The sequence below is a fragment of the Delphinapterus leucas genome, chromosome X (genome assembly GCF_059928025.1).
Source record: "Delphinapterus leucas isolate spDelLeu-1000000601 "Yukka" chromosome X, BTC_Dleu_Yukka2, whole genome shotgun sequence".
In the NCBI taxonomy this organism is placed as follows: Eukaryota; Metazoa; Chordata; class Mammalia; order Artiodactyla; family Monodontidae; genus Delphinapterus; species Delphinapterus leucas.
The window spans coordinates 115,076,231-115,100,751 of record NC_143150.1 but is presented as its reverse complement, the minus strand read 5'-3'; the positions used below and the strand labels follow the sequence as shown (position 1 = coordinate 115,100,751).

Genomic DNA, 24,521 nt, shown 5'->3' with positions numbered 1-24,521 from the left:
ATAATAGTAAAGTTGAGTGTGTCACAGCTTGAAGTCTAGAGTGTATGTGTGATAAGCAGGGCTTCTCTTAGATGAACCACTCACATGCTGAGCTCCACTCTGCCACTTTGAAGAAGGAAGTAAGATTGGTGATTACGGTACTACCTACAGATAGTCTAGACCTGTAGACTTTGGAGTTTGGCCTGGGATAAGCTGACCTAGACTTACTTAAAAGGATGGCATCAGAGATACAGATCACTGCCGTGCAGTTCTGGGTTTAAGCAGCATAATGTTGCATCATTTTCTTGGGAAAAAGTAAATCAAAACATTAAATTCATTCTTTCTATGTTTATTCCCCAAGGAGGTCAAGTATTAAACTTCCTTTTCACTGCTTCCTAATGGGTATACATCAACATGTTAAAAGTGCACATATCTTACAGTTTATGCACCAGATGTTTTCCAGTGAATATAAAGCAAATTTCCGAGCAGTGAATTCTGATTTACTTCTACATGCCGTTATAAAATCAGGAGGTGACATCCCTCTTCAGCAAGCTGAGCATCAGGAGTTGTGCTGTCGGCAATGGGGAACTATGTTTTGTCTCTTCAAAACTGTAATGTCTCTACTGACTCTTCTACTTTTTCCTACATCTACTGTATTTATTTCTTCTTTTAACAATTATATATTCATGCTCATACAGTGCTACCACAGGGAATACAAAGATTGAAAAGGCATAGTCTGTGCTCTTAAGATGTATACAGTCCAGTAAAGACAACAGTCATTAAAAGATAATATAGATTTATTTTTAAAATCCCAGGGGAGTGCAGAAGGAGATGGTGAACACTACTGAGGGATCCAGGAACTGTAAGTGGGAATTGTATTGGGACTTGCAGGATGCGTAGATGTTTGCCAGATTAAAAAGTTGGAGAAAAGTTATCTAGGCAGAAAAAATATGTGTAAAGACAGAATTGTGAAAGAGTATTCAGTGATCAGAGAAAAATAAGAATTTTGATTTAGCTGCTGCAGAGTGGGAAGTGATGGGAAGAATGTCACCTTACACTTTGTATCACATTATAATTCTTTGCTTAGGTTTTTTGGTCCTTGATATGCTTTCTGCCTAGTGATTAGCAAGTAGAGGATATTCAATTAATGTTATCTTACTGAATGAAGTTATCTGCCTTTCTCCAGAGCACTGTAATTTTTTTCTCTTGCCGACACAGCCTCAGACTCTGAAGTTTCTGTTCCTAAAATAAGGAAGACACAGAAAAATTACCAAATTCCTTTGTTTTTCTTGAGCAGTGGAATATTTTCATCTGCCTTGTCGTGAAATTAGTCCTGATGGGGAATAAATGTTATGGCAGCTGTTGAAAATCAAAGGTTTATTTAGTAACTTGTTCATTCATGCAACATATATTTATTAAGCACCAACTATACTGTTTGTACCATGTTATCCTAGAAAGAAATAAGCTTTTCATGATTTGGAGTTATATTAACTCTTTCAAGCTGTTATGCTACCATTTGGTGTGCTTCAATAGAGAGCACCTTGTATTAACTAAAATAGTAAAGCATAAATAAAATACATATAGTTTAATGTATAGCCCTTAATTTATGTTTTGACAGTGCACCTTTTATTGAGAAGTACAAGTGAATCATTTATGACAGGATAAGAACAGTTTGCATTTCATTCTTCATATACTTTTCATGTAATAGGTATTTTGTAGGAAAAATTTGATGCCTGCCATTGCTAGGATTTGTTTCTTTGCAACATAATTGCTTGGTTCATTCATCTCAAAATAATTCATTTCTAAAAAAAATTCATTAAAGCAATCTTTTTAGGACTCACACATATTTATAAAGCAAAGTATTATAAAACCTAAACACCTGCTACATGATGCATTCAAATTAAGAGCTCTGAATAAAATAGCATTGACATTGTAAAATACATGGTGCCAATATTTCCAGTTAAGTGTTTAGTGAGAATTTGCCACTAGTGAGGGAGCCAGCTCGATTTTCTCAAATGTTGTTTCTTTCTTTCATGTGCTTTTGCATGCGTATAACTGAGAGAAGAACAGTAGAAACTTAGCATCAGTTCCTTAAGATTAGACTGGCTATGTTGAATCAGTGTGGAGTCACACCTGGTTCCTGGCATGAATGTTACTGACCGCATAGGTAACATATAGGATAAAGAAAATCGCTAAGTACATTTCATGTCCAAGCTTTTGTTTACTTGATGTAGTCCTTTCTGTACCAATAGTAATGCCTAGTTGTCCCATGCATATCCAGTAAAAAGCAAGTCTGTAGTGAATAAACCTGCATTTTTAAAAAGTTGAGACAGTACTTCTCAACTGCATACCTTTGGCCAAAAGCAAAGGGGTGCTTCATATACTTGTTGCTTCTTTACATGGTAGGCAGGGGAGTGTGATTTACTGGTGACTTAGTGAGTCACAACAAACCGTCCACTTTCATGAAGGAAAAAGCAAAAAGATATCTGTGTTGTCAGTAATTGATTTTGAGCTACTTAGAACTGAGAACTGTGATGATGAAAATTAACTTGAGAGATCAACTAATCCATCTCTTTTGTTCAAATAGTATCACACAGACACTGTTATATACAGAGAAGCTTCTAACCTATTTTTGTACTCTTCTAGAATTCTTAAACGCTTTTGAATTACTGATTTAACTAGTTATATTTGTTAACTAGAATAAGTTTTAAGAATTTCCTCTACTACGCATTTTTTGTCTCTTCTCGCTACTGGATTCCTCTGTGGCCTGTATTTTTTACCTGAAATTCCTCCATATAGGATATTTATTTAGTAGGCTTCCAAGTTAGGAGACCTCAGGGTATCTTACCAGGTTTTGTCCAGAAGATTTTTCTATTCTCTAATTCTTGAGTTGTATTTTTTTTAATGTAATGCTATCTTAAATTTTGGAATCTTCAAAGTATTTTTACTTTGCCTTCAGATTTTTATGAGAAGATCTGTATTCTTTTAAAATCATTTTTACCTTTTCTAATAAAATATTTGAGATGGTAATATAAGAAGAGATAATTTAAATGAATCTTTTGTCGGGGCTACTGGCTACAGAGTGCAAGTTATGTTACCAGGTTGATTAGGTTCCTCACTAATAAACTATTTAAATTTGAGTTTCTCTGAGAAATTTTTATAATTTGTTTTGTAAACAAATATTTTCTCATTAAAATCATTAATACACAAAAATGAAAAGGGCAGACACTGTTGTACTTAAGGGAAAATGCTTTAACACAGGGGGAAACTTATGAAAATACTTTCAAGTACTTCAGAAGTATCATTTTCAGTTTAGTTGATATAAGTTATCTAGTCATTATCTAGTCATTAGAGAATATCTCTTATAAGAGGATACGTGCTGGATAAAATCTCCGAAATGTTTCACAAATAATCCATGCTCAGATGCAATAGAATTTGGATAGAATGTTGTTTTATTTGTGTAAACCAAACCTTTTAACTTGAGAGACTATTGCAATTCAAATTTAGCGGTGAATATATAATATACTATGTTTTTTAAAAAACAAATCCATGGCTCCAAAACAGTGTTCTTTTAGTAAAAATGTAAATTCTCAGCAAAGAACAATCAGATTTTTATCACTATTAAATCTTTAGTGGTAACATACATAACTTGCTATTAATGTTTATGCATCCAAATCTTCCTCTACGCCCTCCTTTTTTCTCCTCTAAGTTATTTCTTTTCTTAAATAGAAAGAATAAACCTAAATTTCATATAAACTAGCTACCCAGTGATTGTTGACTTGATAATATAGCTAAATTCATTGTGCCATTTTCTTCCCTTTTTCATTTCCCCCAGTATTTTCTTCCATTTTGTTTCACTTGTTTCTACTACCCTGCTTGGACAGGAATAGATTATTGGTGCTAAGGAGTGGGGGTAGAGGTATTTCCTCACAGGTGGCCTGGGGGCTTGTAGTCCCATTCTGATTTCTGTCTACTCTAAGCTCTGAGCTCTAAGCAAATCAAAATATCTCCCTGTGTCTCACTTTACTTAACCGTAAAAGGAGGGGATAAATCAAACTTAGAATTTATTTGGGCCTCAGAGGCTATCTAACATTCTTTGGGTTTTATGCTTTTCTGTAAGTTAATAATACTTTTAATTTTACACATGACAGTAACGTACATGCTGCTAAGTACTTTGATCAAGGTCATCCTCTGATCAGGTTAACAACTCACAATTATCTGTTTTAAAATTAATTGTGACTTGTGAAATCTTTCCCTAAAGTTTATTTGAGGGGATCTGACAATATTTTCCTATTGCATATGGTAAAAAAAGTTTATTTGTATTTATTCATATAAATCCTTTTTGCAATAATTTATAGATAAAACATTTAGGGTGAAATAATATATATTAATAGAAATTGAAAAGTGAGACCAAGGAAAAGAAGAACAATTATACTTACCAAAAAGTCATTATGATTTCTTTAGATGTGCTTCATATTTGACTGTGAGCTAATGCAACCATGACAAAATTATAAATAAGTTTAGTTTTATAATTTGTATTATAAAAAGGAGAAAGCATATTGGTTTCCCTGAGGATGCAGAGGTTTTCCTGGTATACCATATCATAAAAGAAACTTCTTATGTGAGTCATTATGAAGAGGACACAGAAGAAAAGTTATATTGTATGTGATTTATTTTTTGCTATTTCATTTTATTGTTGGATTGTACTTACTTTCTCATTTGGGGAAAGCAGAATTTTTCCTAGTGCCTACATTCATGACTATGCATATGCTAATAGATACTCAAATAATTGTTGATAATAATGAATTTCACAAGTAAATGAACTTAGGTTTGGGTTGAAAAAGAAACTGCTTATGAGTCCTTATAATCTTTCTGTCTTGGGTGGCATAATTCCAAGACATAATGCCCTCATCTTTCCATGTTCATATTAGCACTTACACATTTTCTTGTAATTTGTTTATCTGACGTTTCCCCAAATCCTCATTTGACTATGGGTTCTGCTAGGCCAGGAATCCTATCTTATTTATGTGTAACTCTTAATATTTGTTCCACTGCCTATACATATAGTAAAGTACTCAGTAAATGTTTCAACGAATGAATAAAATATTGACTTTAAGTATATTTGTTCTCTGTCTTTTTATATTTCAGAATTATGGCTTGGAAACAGAAAATCTAAAAACCCTTTCTCACAAGTTGAATGCATCTGCCAAAAATCTACAGAATTTTATAACAGGGAGGAGAAGGAGTGGCCATTATGATGGGAGAACCAGCCGAAAATTGCCAAATGATTTTCTGACTTCGGTTGTGGATCTGATTGGAGCAGCCAAGAGTCTGCTTGCCTGGTTGGACAGGTAAAATCTTTCATGTGTTTCCTAAGTTATCCTCCTCAGGCATCAGTGTGAATATAACGTTATTTCATTTTTTTCTTGTGAAAGGATTAGATAAGTACGAGGGATATTAACAAATGCCTAATTATGATTTACCACAATATAAGCATATCATCAAAGAGATACTGTTTGCAAAATTTTATATCCAAGTAGCTAATCAATAATTAGTCCCTGACAGTTTCAAAATACATTTGCTGCTCTATAAGGAAAATCATTTTTGGCTGTCATAACAAGATTTATAATACTACCTTGTCTCCTGATTTTCTGTATTCTTTTCATTCATTGGTCATATTTAAGGAAGTGACCATCAGTATTCTATTTATTGTTTTAAATGGGTGATTAGACACTGACACTTTCATAGCATGCACTGTATGTCTCATTACCTTTGCTTTATTTATTCTTTATTATTATTCACATTGCACAGTCAATTTTGGATATTATAAAAACAATTTTGGTCCTTTTTTTGCTAACTTAGTTAAGTTTCATTTGTCTTGGAACACATAAAAGTTTTCATAATATAAAATGAAAAAAGTTAGATTAAAATTGTATATGTGATTAAACATTTTAATGGTAAAACATTACAACTATTTAAAAAATACTAAATAAGCTCTTTCATTTTTGAAAATATTTTTGTAGGGGACATGTACTGTGTTATGATGGTTAAAAAATCAAATCTTAAAAAACATTTTGTCTCTTATAAGAAATTCTGATATGTAGAATTTTACTAGAATTCTTTCTTGAATAAATGTCAGTAGAATTTACATACATATACATATATATACACATATATACGCAGTGACCCTTGAACAACATGGGTTTGAACTGCATGGGTCCGCTTATATACAGAGTTTTTTCAATAAATACGCACTACATTACTATATGAACATAATCATCCATTGGTTGAATCTGTGGATATGGAGGGCTGACTATAAAGTTACACATGACTTTTCGACTGTGTGGGGTTGGCACCCCTAACCCTCTCTTTGTTTGAAGTTCAACTGTATTATATTTTGGCTTTTTAAAAATATGAGACTTTATATTAAAAACAAAGTATTTATATGTCTAAGGTAAAAGTTAAGGTAATTTTACTTAATTCTATATTGTCTAAATTTATATATATTACTAATAACATATAACATGACAATACTAAATCCAAATCTGAACACTAAGCTGTAATTATTAGCTTTTTGATAATTAATCGGCAGACAGCATATTTCTCTTATATTATGACATCATGAAAATTCTCATAATTGTTTAAACCACATTTATCCATTGTATGAAGTAATTGCTGTTTAAACATGTAAATTCTACAAGTAGCATAATGGTAAGTAAATATATTTAAAATATGGCTTATCCTTAAGTAACGTAATATACTTGTTTCAGGAGGCTTCTCAGTAATCAGAAACTTATAGAAAATATATTTGATTTTAGTTATATCTTCTTATAACTATCACCTGTCCTATAATTGTAAATTAGCTCAGCCTTGATATTTATATTTGGTAAATTTCATTATTTTCTTTTTACACTAGTACTTGTTAAATCAGTAAATAAATAGAATGATTAGAGAATGTTTTTACTTCTTAATGGCAGGTATGGCTGTTTATAAAATCACATAATGGCTTCTAGAACACTACATAGTAGTTTCTGATTTTATTGTATTATATAATTTTTTACGGTGGCATTATTTTTATCATCTAATAAGATGTCCTTAGTAAATGCCAGTTCATCTACAAACATACATGAGCGTACACACACATACATAGTAATCCATGAAGTCAATCAATGGTATTTTGCGTTTGTTTCATCGAAAGAGAAAATGTGACAAAAAGTCTGAAGGAAATAATTTAAATCATCTGTTTGGCTTCCATTGCTGCAAAGGTTCTCACAATGCTTATTTTGTGTTATATCATACTACCTATGGTGATCATTAAATCAAAGGCCATTTAACATTTTGATCATGAAAATAAAATATATACTTAGGAGGAAAAGAGACAACTTTGTGATAACTTTAAAATCTTCTGCTGAGACTGTAAATTTTAAAAAGAAACTGAAGTTTATATTTTGAAGATTTTTCTCAGGAAAGTTCAGCTCCAGGCTGGCTTGTCTATAATGATTATGCTTTAACAGCTTTAGTTTTAAAAAGGAAAGAAGAAGGAGAAAAAGAATTCTTTGTCATTTTAAGGCATTTGGACTTTATGCTGAAGGCAATGGGGAGCTGTTTAGGGTCACTGTTGTGTTCAGACCTTTGAATTTTGAAGATTACTTGGGCTATAATGTTGGGAAAGATTAGGGAAAGAATAAGGCTGGAAGAAGGGAAACCAGTTAAGAGGTTGTTTCAGGAATATTTGTCCCTCATTACCTGCCCAGCACCCCCTCAGATACCAAAACCTGAGGATTCTCAAGTCCCTTATATAAAATGACAGTATTTGCATGTAACCTACGCACATCCTCCTTTATGTTTTAAATCATCTGTAGATTACTTATAATACCTAATACAGTGTAAATGCTATGTAAATAATTGCCTTGTACAACAAATTCAAATTTTGCTTTTTTGAACTCTCTGGAATTTTTTTTCAAATATTTTGATTCGAGGTTGGTTGAATCCATGGATATGGAACCTGCCAGTATGGAGTGCCAGCTGTTATCATGCTGCTGCTACTATTGGTGATTCTGATGCTACCAGCCACACTCAAAGCAAACCTAGGAGAGTTGTCTTCATTTTACAGATAGGAAAACTAGCACATACAGAGGCAGAAGTTAAGTTCAAAACCAAATAGGAAGTAAGTGGTGGAGCCAGGATTCATTCCAGGCGCCTGACTACAGAGTTGATTCTCTCCATTGCTATTTACTGAGATCTTTAATTAGAGAAGCAGCAGTGAGGATAGAAGACTGTTAGACAGAGAGACTAAGGAAAAGGAGAAACCTAAGGTGAATAAGAGGTATCTGACTTGGCTGACTCAATGGATGGTGATGCCATTATCAAAACAGGAGGAACAGGTTATGGTGGAGGACAAGTGTTGAGTGTTGGCCATGATAGATTGTGAAAAGGTCTTTAGAGTATTGCTGCTCAGAAAAGATATACGGTGGATAGAGATTTGGGAATAGTTAAAATATAGGTGGTAGTTAAAGTCCTGAATACATTAATATGGTGGTGTAAGGAGATTTTTAGAATGGATTCCTCTTATCCTGCTCTATTTGCTTTCCATTAACACAAACCCTTCTAACACAGTATATAATTTACTTATGTGTTATTGTTTTTGTCTGACTGCTCTATATATAATGTATGCTTCTGGAGAGCATGGATTTTCATCTGCTTTGTTCACTGCTATCACAATTATCTAGAAGAGTTCCTGCCCTATAGTGGGTGCTCAATAAATTTTTCTGAGTGAATGAAGAGAACTGAGAAAAGGAATGACCTCTGCAGACCACCACAAACCGAAGGATGATTAGAAGTTCAGCTTATGGAAAAAAATAAGAAGACATAACCAGACTCCATAGGATAGAATTAGTTGAGAGTGTGTCACGGTAGCAAAGGGATTAAAGAGTTTTTTGGTGGGCGGGTGGGGGGGCAGTGTTGATATTTTAGTATTATTTTATTTTTTCCAACTTTATTGAGATATGAGTGATATATAACATTGTGTAAGTTTAAAGTGTACAACGTGATGATTTGATACACATATACATTGCAAAATGATTACCATGATAAGATTAGTTAATATAATCTATCACCTCACATAATTACCTTTTTTGTGTATGTGGTGAGAACGTTTAAGATGGGAATAAGGGGTTTTAGGGAAAAAAAGGAAGTGGTCAGTAGAGTCAAATGCTGCTGACAGGTTAGGCACGGTAAGGCTGAAAGTGTGTAGTAAATTAGGGAATCAGGATATATGTGATCTTACCAACAACAGTTTAGTGTTTTTACTTAGAATTAATGAAAACTGGAATTCTTGGGTTGATTGTGAGTTAAAGGTAAGTGATAACTCCTTTTTGAAGAAATTTTTCTGTGAAATGGTTTGTAGTTCAGGATAGTTTTGTATAATATTAACTTCTACTTTTCATAGACTGCATCTTTTAGAGGTGTTGGAAAAGAGGAAAGGCAAATGATGAGGGCTACTTCTGTATCTGGGAACTTACTTTGCTTCCTTCTCTTCCATGGATTGTATGAATATCTTAACTACTCCTTGGCTAATATAAATTTCAAAAGGTCCCAAAATCAATTTAAATGTAATAGGATTTTATCTATAACTGTGCCAAGTAAAATGTTTATGCTGTTTGTTTTCCTGACAAGTAGCCCAGACTTTTATTAGAGATTGTTAGTGGATGTGTATTTAAGTTATATTTTTATTCCTTTCAAAGAAAAAATGTTTTCTAGGTAGCAGCAAGAGCACAAGACAACATTCCACATGCCCTCTTGTTTCAGTGTGTTCTGCAAACTACACAGGAAGCAAAACACATTAATCAATGCTAGAAAAGCCAAAAGAGCAGTGTTCTCCATGACTCTGTTGTGAATCCCTGCCGAAATACATCGTGAAATAGTATAAAAGAACAAAGGGCTAAGAGAGAGTTGAGTTTCACCTCTGCCTCTGGCCCTGGGTAACCTTGAACCTTAACCTCTGTTTTTATTTTCTTTTTAGAATAAGGATGTAAGACCTGCAGAATTTGAAGTTCTCTTCTAAGCACTAATATTCTATAAATCATTGACCTTGTTCACCAAAGCCATATGAGGAATATATTCATCTTATTTCCCTTTACATAATTTCAAAGAATAAACACTAACAAAGTTTGTTGGTGACTTGTAGAATCATGATTTAACTCCCTACCTCTTCTCTGACTAAATTTAGTTAATACCAAGTTCTAGACCAAAACTAACCTGTTTTTGTGCTTTCTTTATATAAGGTAAGAATGTATCTTGTCTTTTTTATTTTTGTTTTGAAGAACTTAAGTACTTAATTATAAAAGTTCCATAGAAATTATGTTGACCAAAAACTTTTAATATCTTGATTTGTCATGGTAGATTGCCTTTAATTTGGAGGGTTTAAAATGGTCACTGCAATCGAATATTGCCAAGCATTGGATCTTTAACCTTAGTTTATTCCTTTAGTGTACAATATAGTATAATTCTTTAGTTGAAAAATGAAAAATTCTCTCAGGTAACTATGGTTATTTTGATGCCAAACAACTGGCTTAATTTTTTTAAAATCTGACTTTTTGGCATTAATTTTTTTTTACATTTTGGGGAGAACTTGCATGCACAGCAATATGATGAGTTTATTGCAATTTTTATTTTATGTCACTTGAAGGGAGAAAGGAAAAGAAAGAATAGGAAAAAATCTTTAATTTAGCTCCCTACTGAACTAGATGCTTTTCATGTATTGACTTACTGAATTCTCACGAAGCGGGTATCATTATCCCCATTTTACATATGAAACATGAAGTAATTTGCCTGAAGTTATTCACTAGTGTGAAAATTATAATTTGAATCTATTTTTGTTGTGATACCAAAGCCCTTCTTGTTTCTCTTTTATCATGTTCCTTTGTCATACTACGTCTCCTTTTGAATGTGGACCAGTTCTTAAGGATTTTGAGGAAGCAATTCTTAGGAATGCGGCATATATAAACATTTATTTGTACTTTGGTGTTTCTCCTCAAATGCTAAACAAGAATACCACTTTTCTTTTTCTGGCCTTGATACTTCAAATTGCTATATAGAATTTTTTTATAGAAAGTTTATTTCTCATTTTACTTTGAAGACATCAATGAGATATCTCTTAATATCACTGAAAACCTTTTGAATGTTTAAGGCAAAAGCATTAGGGTGCTAGGGAAAATGTTTACAAATCACAAAAACTGCAATTTCAGTGGAGCTTCCATTTAAGTAACATTTATTTTCAAAAATTAGCTCCTTACATTTCTTAAAGAAAATAAAATCTAAGGCTAACAGAAATCCCCTTTTTCTTCGTATTTTAAATATCGACTTGAGTGAAACAACAGACTTTCCCAGAGGAAAAGCCTCAGAGGTGAATCACAGTTGGTAGCTTTACTGTTTATTTTCAATTCATGGTTTACTTGTCTATTTTTAACCTACATCCTGCTGTTTCTCACACCTCATCTTTCTTACAGTTTTATATGGCTTTGCCAAATCAATCTATACTTGGACGTTTCCAGATCACTGCATGTACCATGTTGTACAGTAACATCATTAAAAAATATTCAAAAGTATTATATGTAGAAAAAGTTTATTTTGCTATTTATAATGAAAATTTATTATTTTCTCTCATTTTTAGCATTAATACCTATTTCTAATTGTTTCTGAAATACATTTTAAGATCATTCTGTTTAGAAAGGATCAATGAGATGTCTTTTTATATCACTGAAAACCTTTTAAATGTTTAAGGCATAAGGGTTAGTATGCCAAGGGAAAAAATGTATTCTTTGAAATCTTTTGCTTTATCTACAAAAGTGGTTGAACTAATTTCTTCTTCCATGATATGAAACTATAGGACAAAAATTATTTCTATACCATGGAAAAATTACAGAGACAAAGAAATCTACCCCAAACACTGCCAAATGCTGTGGCTCGTTGTTTAGTCTTATTTCCTCTTGTGTGCTCAGTGCTCCAACTTGGCACCTCTTGTTCCAGAAATGAGCAGTGATGTTAGCAAGGCTATTGTTCATAGAATGCCCCTTAGGCTCAGCAGTGCCAACATGAGAAACAGTAAGGCTTTCCAGATTTCCTAATTAACTCCTTAGTTTTTCTTGTTAGCTTCTAATTTGTTTAGGATTTCTGAACCATTAATAACCTTTCCATAAATGCTTTTGTTTGAAAAGAATGTACAACAAATAATTTTTATAGGGTCAATAACTTTTGCACTAGAAAGAAGTATAAGCATTTTATTATCCATATGATGATTTGAGGATAGTTGTGTAACTTTTAAGATCTAAGTAGGATAGTTCCTGTAATGGCCATTTATTAATGAGCCAAAGATTTTATTTATTTTTTTTTTAACTTTCTGGCATCAAAAATTTTTCCTGCCATGTATTTTATTTTCTTTACCTCAAGTCAGCCACGTGTTTTTTTCTAAGTAGCCTGAGCTCTAACTTGGGGTTTCTTTAGACTGAGGAACAAATTCCTCTCTTAATTTTGTTTTGTTTTCAAGTTGATCATGTTAGAGATCCATTTCTTTATCTCATTAAGTCATGATTGAGTGTTCATCTTTGGTAACTGACAAAGATTGGAACCTGTCAGCCTTCTTTTATTTATCATCATCCCAAACATTAAGATGTGCTGGCTAAGAATGGTTCTTGTGTGGTTGTATATGATTTGCCTTTAAAATGAAAACTTTAGGGGAATTCACTACAAGATAAAATGCATGTTTTCCTAGGTATATCTTAGATTTTTTTTTCCAGTTTTTTTTGACAGTTAATCTTGAGCGAGAAGCTTGTCCCACTTGAAATATGAGTGCTCAGGAAAGTGGAAAACACGCCTTAGAATTCAGTTTGCTATCAAATAGATTTTTCTTTTGGTACATTTTCAAGATCAAATGAGTCTTTTTTTAAGATTTTATGGGGAAAATCATGCTGTATTTCATCTCCTCACTTTTGAATGAAGCTTTTAGATTTTATTAACAGACTTTGACCTTTGCAAAACTAGGAACCCAAGCTCTTTCTAATCATGCCAGAAGCATTTTTGAATTCTTAATTAAAATGCCAATTTTTATGCTTCAATGCAGCAAAAAAAATGGTCTTGGGGTGGTTTTTTTAAATGATGTTTTCCTAGAAGTGCTTGTATCTTAACATCTTTTTAAAAATAGTTTTATTGAAGCCTAATTTACATTCTATAAAATTTATCCATTTTAAGTTTAATGAGTTTTAATAAATTTAGATATACCTATGCAATGACTTCAGATTAATTAATTACATACATTTTGTTCTAATTATCATTATTTAAATTCTTAATGACTCCTGTTTTAGTAAACTATGTTGAAAAATATACCATTTCGGAATAGGAATAAACAGTAGTGGAAGACAGCGCATAATAGACTGCGGTATATAGAATCATTTAGAAAACAATATGTTCAAACCCCTGGAAAAAGAAAGGGTCATTTGATAAGTGGAATTGGGGTACTTGATTAAGCCTTTGGAGAATAAATAATGATAGAACACTACCTGTTCACTAAAGTAATTTTAGGCCTATCATTTATTTAAGAGGGAAAAATAAATCCATAAGAAAACTGGAGAAAATATAGACAAAAAATGATTTCTAGATGTAGACTTATTATTAAGTATTTTAAAATATGGAATAAAATGCAAAGAAATATGCTGTTTGACTTTGACTACATAAAATTGAAAAACATGACTAAGTATAAGACAGATGACAAACTGGGGAAAATACTTGCAACAAACAGTTACGAGAAGCAGGGGGTTAATGTGTACTAGGTGAATATTACATTTAAATTAAAAACGAAGAACACCAAAATGCAACAGATGAGCCTATAAATAGACAATTCAAAAAACAAGAAACAGAAACTGCTAAGATGTATATACCACACAATAATTTCAAAGTACTTGAAGCAAAAAATGACAGAACTAAAAGAAGAAATAGACAGATCCACAATTACAATTGGATATCTCATCTCCTCTCTCAAAACAGAAAGTAAGGATTAGAAGAGCTGAACAACACCAGATAACAAGATATACTTGACATTTTGAGAGCATTTCATCCAACAACAGTAGAATACAAATTCTTTTCAAGTGCCCATGGAACATTCATGAAGGTACACCGTATCTGCATCATAAAACAAACTTCAACACATTTAAAATAGTTTAAATCAGTTAGAATCTCTTCTTTAACCATAATGGAGTCAAACTAGAAATCAAACAACACACTTCTAACTAATCCATGGATAAAAGAGGAAATCTCAAGGGAAATAAAAAGAAATACATTGAACAGAATGAAAATTAGAGCAAGTCATAGTTTTTGAGGCATGCAGCTAAAGCAATTCTGAAAGGAAAATTTGTAAGCACTGAATGCTTATATCAGAACAAAAGAAAGGTCTCAAATCAATTATCTAAGCTCTCATCTCAAGAAAGTAGAAAAATAATTGCTAATCAACAAGCATGGGCATAAAGTTTTAGTTAAGCAAGATGAAAAAGTTCTAGAGATCTGCTGTAGAACACTGTACCTATAATTAATAGTATTGTCTTTTACAGTTAAATTTTTGTTAAGAGGTTAGATCTCATGCTAAGTATTCTTAAAAAAATAAAATTAAAGAAAAAAGAAAGTAGAAAATAAGCCCAAAGCAGCAAAAGGGAGCAAATAATAATGATAAATGAACAGAAATCAATGAAACTGAAAACGGGACCACACTATGTTGAGAAGTCAATCAAAATTAAACGGATAATAAAGGAATACTACAAATAATTCTTTATACATACATTTGACAGCTTAGATGAAATGAACCAATTCCTTCAAAAACACAAAAACTACCAAAACTTACCCAAGATGAAATAGATTCTCTGAATAATCCTGTAACTATTAAAGAAATTGAATTGTACTTAGAAACTCTTTGGAGTAGGGGAAAAAAGTTCCAGGCCTAGATGATGTCACTGGTGAATTCTATGTTTAAAGAAAAAATAACACCAATTCTACACAGTCTATTTCAGAAAATAGACATAGAGGTAATCCATCCCATCTCATTTTATGGTACAATCATTATCCTGATTCCAATACCCGGCAAAGATAGTACAAACTTACATGTTATAATCCTCCACAAAATATTGGCAATCCAAGTCCAACCACATATAAATAGAACTGTGCACCTTGACTAAGTGGGATTCATTCTAGGCAGGCAAGGCTGCTTCAGTACTTGAAAATAAACCAATGTAGTCTACCATGTTAATGTGCTGTAGAATAAAAATCATATAATCAGTTAATGTAAAAAAAAAGCATTCAGTAGAATCCTATACCTGATCATGAGGAAAATTCTCAGCAAAGTAGGAATAGAGTAGTAATATCTCAACTTGATATGAAGCATATATAAAAAGCAACAGCTGACCTTGTACTGTGAAAGACAATACTTTCCTCCTAAGATTGGGAATAAGGCAAGGCTGTCCTCTCTCATCCCTCCTGTTATATCCAATACAGTAGGCCAGGAAAGGAAGTAAAAGGTCTAGAGATTAGAAAGGAAAAACTAAAACTTTTCCTATTTGCAGATAATATATGTCTGTGTGTAGAATATTCCAAGATAGCTACAAAACATCTTTTTGAACTAGTAAGTGAATTTGACAAGGTTGTAGAATATGAAGTCTACACAGAAAAATTTATCACATTCTTGTATACTAGCAATGTACAGTTGGAAACAAAAAGTAAAAACATGGTATAATTTACAGTTGCTCTAGAATTAATGAGATGCCTACATATAAATTTAGCAGAATATCTACAGGATTTGTATGTGAAAACTATAAAACACTGATGTATAAAATCAAACAAAAAAAATTAAATAAAAATAAAAAAAAATCAAACAAGACCTAAATAAATGGAGAGACATGCTGTGTTCATGGATTGGAAGACTCAACTTAGTAAAGATGTCAGTTCTCAAATCTTCCTGTAGGTTTAATAAAATTCACATAAAAATTACAGCAGGGTTTTTTTTATAGCTACAGACAGTATGATTCTAAAATTTGTATTAAAAATAAAGGGACCATAATACTTCATCAATTTTGAAGTTTTTTAATACTATTTTAAATATTATCTAACTTCAGTAATCAAAACTGGTATTGGTGGCAAGATAGACACAGAGAGTCCAGAACTTTATGCATATGGTTAGCCAGTTTTTGACAAAGGAGCAAAAGCAATTCAGTGGAGAATGGTTAGTTTTTCAACAAATGGTGTTGGAACACTTGGATAGGCAGAGGGAAAAAAGTGAACCTCGACCCAAACCTCACACCTTATACAAAAATTGAGTTAAAAATGGGTCATAGATCTAAAAGTAAAATAAAAAACTTTTAGAAGAAAACTTGAGTTAGAGTCAGGTGAAGATTTCTTAGATATAAGGCTAAAGGTACGATCCAGAAAAGAAATTATCGATAAATTTGACCTCATTAAAATAAAAAACTTTTGACCTGCTAAAGATTCTGTTAAAGGATGGAAAGAGAAGCCATAGACGGAGAAGAAATTTTACAGGTTACCTATTCAACAAAGGACTTGCATACAGAAAATACTGAGAAGTCTCTAAACTCAATAGTAATGCCAAAAATCTAAATAAAGAATGGGCAAAGGGCTTGAGCAGACATTTCACTGAAGATTATATATGGATAGCAAATATGCACAAGTCAGCACAACCAGTTAGAAAATTATTAGGGAAATATAGTTAACGATTAAATATAGATAATATATAAATAGAGCAAATACATATAACTTTGGGGAATTACAAGTTAAATCTGTGATAAGCCTCTACTTAGCTATTAGAATGGCCAAAATACATAAGTGAAAAATACGTTTTTAAAAAAATGTAACCAATAAAGGGCCTCTCCTGTGGACCCCTGTGACAATGGGAGGTGCTTGAGTTGTAGCGTTTTCTAGAAGAGAGACAAATTCAGTTTGTAACCAGGAAGCAGTCTTATATAATCATTTATAGTAAATTGCCTTAAGAGTTATCAGTAGAGAGATCCAAAGCACTAAAGTTCTAGTAATCCGACTAAATATTTACCCCCATACCTTCTTTTCTATTTGTGATTTTGTTTTCTTTAAACTGGGCCTCCCAAATCATATAAGCTTTGGCCCCACAAAAACCTGATTGGCATTCGTAGACAAGAGAGAGGATAAGGACTAATGGAAAGGCACTGAATTCCTTTGGTGGCAAAACACTTGCTTGGGAAGACTGCTGCTGTCTATAACATTCTTGAAAATATAAACCTCATACCAATATATATTATTTACATGCCAAGTTGTTTGAAAAGGGATGTGAAGTGATGTAAGTAATTGATTTGGTACAAATAAAAACCTACTTAAGTTCATAGAGGTGGTATATTTGTGTTTAACTCTGGACTGTGGAGTCTGGAGTCAGACTTCCTGGGTTTGAATACTAGCTCCACCATTTACTAGTTTTCACTTAACCTTTCTCTACCTCACATTTCTTATATGTAAAATGGGAATGATAATAGTGCCTATCTTATAAGAGTTGTGAAAATTAGTTGGTACATGTAAAGCATTTAGAAAAGTAACTGGCATGTAGTAAGTCCTCGGTAGGTGATAGCTGTCATTAGACTAGCTCTGAATTGTGACTATTTCAAGAAGCCACTGGACTCAAAATCTTACTTTCATTTGAAAATAAACTAAAATGTCTTTGCTAAAGCATGCCTTTTTGGTGGTGTTTTATTTTAGATGTAGTGAAGAGACCTCGTAAGAAGTACGAAAGAACTTTTAAATATTAAGCACTAAAAAAAAGAGAAATTTGATGGAAAACAAACATTTTTCTTGAATTATCTTCCAAGCATTTCCCTCAATTTTCTTCCTTAAATATGTTCCGAATATTGTTTATCACTATGTAAACTTCAGAACAATTCATTTCATATTATTCAAAATCTTGTTTTAGGCTATTGTATTTGGGGAACTTTCAAAAGCTGTTCCTATTAGTCACAGTTTTCCTTTTTCCTTTATAGATCACCATTTGCTGCTGTCACAGACTATTCAGTTACAAGGAATAATGTCATACAGCTCTGCTTGGAATTAACAACAATCGTGCAACAGGTATTAGCTGGAAAATTTTCTTCAGTTAATTTATTAGCTATCTCATATTCTAACAATGAGAAGTACTTGTATTTACCAAGAGATTATAAAATACTGGTTTGGGATTTTTCTCATTCAAAGACAAATGGTTCAAAAGAAACCAAATACATAATTCATTGGAAAACTATGCATATAGCCCAGTAAACAAGAGTTTTATTTATCAGCAGATGTAAAAGTAATCTGAACCTCCAGAGACAGCTTTATAATAAATAAGTAGGTTACTTTCACACTTTTAGTGGGGATGACTAAACCGTATGGCCTTTCACAAAATTAAATTAATACATTTGAATAACAATCTGAGACTTTTGCTCTAAGACACCATTAGTTCCTTATTAGTACGACTATAGTTTCATTTATATAGGTATACATACAAACAAATATACATAATAGCCTTTAATTATCACGTTAATCATTTAAATGATCTATTTACATGACCCAGTTTTTTTACTTTGAATATTATTTAAGCCAGGGACTCCAAATCAAACGTGTTCAGTAGTGCAGCAGCTGATATAAATGTCCTGGCATAACATGGAGAAGTGGTAGAGGAGTGAATTGACTAGTACATATCCTGCAAAAATTTGTTTAAATCTAATAATAAAACACATCTGAGAGGTGTGAGGCTAGCGACCACCACTCTGTGTAAGCCTCATGTCAACCTATTGCTGCTACTGCTGGTACTTTCTCAGGGTGCCATTTTTTGTTAAACTATCCAGTGATGCAGAAATAGGGAAAGCAGAGGATAAAATGTGATGATACAGAAGATTATTGGGGAAATTCATGATTTAATTTATCCTTCTACTCCCTGTCCTTTATGACGAGGGATAATTTTCTTATATTGCCTGTATTTTCTCAAATAAGAAATTTTTTTAATACAATCTTAAATGTTTCAATATATTTTCTGTTGTACCGTATAGATTTTATTAGCACCGTTTCTCTGAAATTGCAGGTTTATAGAAAGGAGAGTAAGTTTATGACTTTTAATTGTGGAATACAGCAGACATTCATCAGGATTATATCATAGCAGTAAGAAAGTAACTCACTGCTGTTAGTCACAAACATGGATGAAGATGATAAACATTTTATCAGCCTTGAAATGCTGTTGTCTCACTACATGTCTTCATATTTGTTATCAGTAAATTTTATTTCTGAATGTCAAAGATTTCAACTGGATATTAGGGAGAAGAGTGGAATTTTAGGGCAAAGGTCAGCAAACGTTTTCTGTGAAAGGCCAAATTTTAAGTATGTAAGGTTTTGTAGGCTTTAATGATATAGGCTATATGGTGTTTGATCCAAGTATTCAACTGCAAAAGCAGCCACAGACAATGTGTAAGTGAAATCAATGGACATGGTGATGTGCCAATAAAACTTGTTTTACAAAAACAAGCAGCAGGTTGAATTTAGCCCTGGGCCACAGTTTGCTGACTCATGTTCTAGGGCTATGCTAGTCCAGTGTGGTTCGTGGGCCAGTAGCATTATCATCACACAGAAACTTGTTAGAAATTCAGATTCTTGGCACACACTCCAAATGTACTGTGGGGAGTGCCCAGGAATCTGCATGTTTACTAGTTTTCCAGGTGATTCTGATTCTCATACACTGTTCTAAGGCATAGGAATGAAAGAACAGTAATATAATCTATGGGTAATTTTTCTTGTAGATCTGTATTGTCAGTGACATTTCTTCAAAAATATGTTTCTAAAGCTGTTTTTTTTAAAGCCATTAAACTTGACCAGAGATTTGAGATGTGGATAATAGACTATTAGTTTCTTCCCTTTTACCATGAGAGAAAGAAGTTTTCTCTGCTTTAAGGGTACCTACTGCACAGTGTTTGTATGATAATCATTCATAGTACGTTGGATATGTGTTCAGTAGCAATCTATATGCCAACAGTCATAATAATACAATAATTATCCGCTACATGACAAGATCTGTGATAACTATTATATGTATTACTTAAGGTTTTCAAATAATTGAAATACTGTGGAATTAAATGGGAGAATTGAGCTTATTTTTCAACTTTTTAAACATGAGAAACTCATACGTATTATCCATTCTATGAGAATACAATCCATCTGATGTCACCTTCTAAAATAATGTTATTTCCATGCATAATTATGACAGAAAGTGGATGTTTTTAATTTCTTGTGTCTCCTTTAAACATCTGGATCTGGATGGCCAGTTTAAGGTTAACTTTTGAGTAATTGGCCCACTCTTTGTTGCCTTGTAAACAAAGACTGCAATTCTAAATGGCAACTCTGATAAGTTTTCTTGAAAATCTTGAAGGAGAATCAGGTGTATTTATTTTCACTGAATTCATTCATACTTAATGTTTTCCCATATCAAAAGTAGATAAACAAAGTGATCTTTAAAAAAATTACCTTTCTTTTAACTTTTACCGTAGAGTGAAGTCAAAAGTGGAAAGTTTTCTATGTGTAGAACTCACAGGTTCCAGAGCATACCTCTGTCACGCTAACCTTCAAATGTTACATTACGAATGGCTGAAATGATTTTCAGTGACTTAAAATTTCCTGTAGAGGCATGTGCAGGGGTGGAAGTGCAGTTTGTGTAAGATAGGACTAACCCACCCATTCTGCTATTTTAAGAACCTACCATCTAAGTAACAAATGATGCAGTTTTTGTTTCCAGAACGTATGAACACCTGCTATAGACATCTACTTCATAGAAGACATATGCCATTCTGATATTGCCCTCAGAGGCTTGTTCATGCTCATAACAGGACCTTTTAACAGCTGCACTGTTTGGCTCAACATTCTCTTTAGGAATCTTACGTCAAGGCATAATGGGTTTAAGTTTTGCTATTTACAGATCAGGAAACATTAGGTAGAAGAGAGAGAGAGATACTTTTACAGATTGAACTTTAAGTACATCCTGTCTTGACCAAGTAATTGAAATACTCCAAGTATACAGAGGACGTAGAAGGGCTTTCTGTACCCTCGACCACTGTACACTCTGTTTTGAAGAGGATGCCTTGCCCTTCTTGGGAAGAGGATGCCTTGCCCTTCTTCTTGCCCTTCTTTTGAAGAGAATGTCTTGCCCTTCTTGGGTAGCAGAAACATCACCCATTTCTGTTTTTTTTAAAGTTCAGTAGCTCATAACATTTCTCACAGTTCCTTCTACCTCACTCTCATTTTCCCATCGCATGTCCTGTTCCATGTGTCACCTTTAAGATGCTTCCAAACAGAAACTTCTCTGTATATGGGTGTTCTTGGTTCTTGCCTTGCCTACCCCCTCCCAACATGTTACCTGACTTGATATCTTAATTCACTTACTTTAACCAGGTCTTTTATGTGGTACCTTAAAGGAAATATTAGTTGTAAATTTCTCTCAATAAAATACATCTTCAGGGCTTCCCTGGTGGCGCAGTGGTTGAGAGTCCTCCTGCCGATTCAGGGGACACGGGTTCGTGCCCCGGTCGGGAAGATCCCACATGCCGCGGAGCGGCTACGCCCATGAGCCATGGCCGCTGAGCCTGCGCGTCTGGAGCCTGTGCTCCGCAATGGGAGAGGCCAGAGGCCCGCGTACCACCAAAAAAAAAAAAAAAAAAAAATACATCTTCATGACATTATGATTTAATCTACTTATAAGTATAGAATGGATCACTTTCAGACTAGTCATCCCAAAGCCCAGCTCCAATTCTGTCGCTTTCAGCGATTTTCCCCTAATTTCCAAATTGATTACAAATTCCTCTTTGGAATTCAAAGGACTCCGAGTAAGGTTCTAACATAATTTCAATTTTATCTTCTAGTACTCCTTTGTATCTTAATTGTACTCCAGTTCATGTAGATGAGTTATTGTTGGTAAAATAGATCTTGCAATTTCATCTTTTTATGTTGTGAGGCCTCCTCAGAACATGTCCCATATATCTTTTTATCACTGCCTGTCAAAATTATGTCCCATCCTTTAAGGCCTCTAGGAAATGCCACCCCACTCATGAAACTTTTACTATTTCTCATAATTGTTTGTATACCCCCTACTTTGACCATTTATATTTAATCAACCATGGTTGATGTGGTTGCGATTAAATTAAATATGCCACCTTGCTCTTTGTCTTCTATGTCTCCAGTCTGGTCTTTGTTCCTTTTTCTGTATTAATTATGTTTTATGATTACAGTTTGTCCCCTTTGTTGACTTATCAGCTACAATTGCTTGTTGTATGAGCAAAGGTAGAAATCGCTTAAACTTACTTTACATGCATTTTACATCTTGTCAGTTATATTCTGCTGTGAATCATAATTATCTGACTTCCATTAGACTGTTATCTTCTTGAAAACAGGAACAATGTTGTGCTCATTACTTACTTGTTAAAATAAATTGACCTGAGCCCCAGTTATCCCATGTAGTTAGCACATACTCATTTATACTCTTCCAGAAAAATCTAGAATTAAATGCTTAAATCGTTACTTATTTTTATTTCAACTCCAGTGTGAAAGCTGCAGTTCTGTCTCTGCTACTCATATAAAGAACCCCAGAGATATCCAGAGATACCCATCACTTTACATCTCAGTTTATTCATTAATTAAAATTAAAATATTGATCCTCATAACCATTTTCCAGTGCTAGAATGAAAGTGAACGAAACTTCTGAAAACACTATGCTGTTATATAACACAATATATTTTTTTAGAGGAAACTTAATTGTAGGCATGATATGAATGTTTGTAAATCATCTCTTAAATAATCTATTATTTTTCTACTGTTGTGTGATGTCATATCTTTGATACCAAGTCTTTCTGGGCTCTGTGGTCTGTTGCTACCTATCTTGGCGATAGGAATGAGGATGGTAATTAAAATGATGAAATAAACCAGTTAAGTGTTTGCTTCTTGATGATGAAACTACAGGTGATTTTAGTTTATTTAGACTATGTTTCTGTATTTTTCAGATTTTCTAAAATGAATTTGAGTTATCAGAAAAACAAAATGAATGCTATGTACATTGAAGAAATACTACTTTCAGTTTGATGAAAGAGCACAGCATAGATGAATACTTATTATATTTTAAAATAAATTACGTAGTTTACAAACAGTCAGTGTCCATCTAATGGTCTCATTCAGCCATTAAATACACACTAATCATCTCATTCACTTGGAATTGTATGCAGTATCTAAAGACAGAATTAAACTTAAGCTGCCAGTAAAAGAGGCCAACTTGAATAAGCAAAGTGTAGATTTAAAAAAAAAATATCTAGGGCATGCATTTATTACCAGGCTTTCAAGAAATCTCATCTGAACAGTTATGATGATAGTTATGCTTTGAAATATGCTGTACTTCAAATTATTTTCACTCAACTTTAATTATTTTTATTCCCTTTGAGCAAGATGAGATGATCAATATCTAAAAATAAACTGTCACAAATAGCTTTTTTTTTCCCTTCTTAGCACAAAGGAGTGGTACTATGAAGTCAGTGGAAAGTGCTTCTTGATATTGGCTACTTATATTTAAAGTAATGCAAACATTAGAGGAGAAAGAGAAATTTCTTTTAACAAGCTCTGTTTGGAAGAATTTATTTAATCTTACTGTATCTGTTTTTCTCATTTCCAGATGTGATGGGTTTAGACAGTTATAGTTGAAGTCTTTTAAAGAGATTCTTCCCCCCAACACCTCTTCCCCACATAAGATATAATAACACATTTGAGAAAAAAGGGAAACTGGTTTTAAAATCTTAAATGGGAAGAATTCTCACAAAGAACTGAAGCTTCAGATATTTAGAGCACTGTCAGCACCTGAAACAGAAAAATGAGACAGGTACCCACGCACTTCTTGTCAGCATTGAAATAATTGCCATGATGCCTACCCTAATGAGTATCAGCTTAACCTAAAATTATTCTACTGCACCATTTAAAATTTTTTCCAGTTCAAACACAAAAAATGATTAATTAGATTGTCACTACTTAAGAAATGGGTGCAAAAGTATCGGTTTGCAAGGTGAAACTTTGGTGGAACTTAGAATACTTGGGGCAAGGGACGGAGGGTGGGGACAATGAGTATTGGGAGATTTGAGGCTTAGCCCTGTTGTTTCATGAGCATTTCACCTTGGACAAACCATCTATAAACAGAAATAATTCTATTATTGTGAGAATCAAATTAGATGTATTAAAAATGGTTCACAAATGTGAAGTGAAAAACAAAAGTAAAGTATTATTAATTATAAAATGGATGAGAAAAAGACTTGATACAAAGAACTAGAATAACAAGTTTGTTTTAAATAATAAATGTACACAGATTTTTTTCTCCATTTGGTGTTAGTTTTCTTCAGCTACATATACAGTGAAGGAGATACTGAGAGAAAAATTTCAACATGTGAAACATTTTAAATCAGATTTTGAACTGTTAAATGCAGAGTGAAAGCTTC

The 24,521-nt window shown here is 33.0% G+C and overlaps 1 protein-coding gene across 5 annotated transcripts in view; it reads left to right on the top strand.

Annotated features, from left to right (window-relative positions):
* The window catches only part of CNKSR2 (connector enhancer of kinase suppressor of Ras 2), a 255,875-nt gene that overhangs the window by 55,552 nt on the left and 175,802 nt on the right, over positions 1-24,521 (top strand). For all 5 annotated transcript variants that reach the window (XM_022560502.2, XM_022560501.2, XM_022560500.2 and 2 more), the window contains exons 3-4: positions 5,128-5,330; positions 18,027-18,114. In XM_022560502.2, the coding sequence (XP_022416210.1) occupies positions 5,128-5,330; positions 18,027-18,114 (291 nt within the window). The remainder of the gene's footprint in view (positions 1-5,127; positions 5,331-18,026; positions 18,115-24,521) is intronic.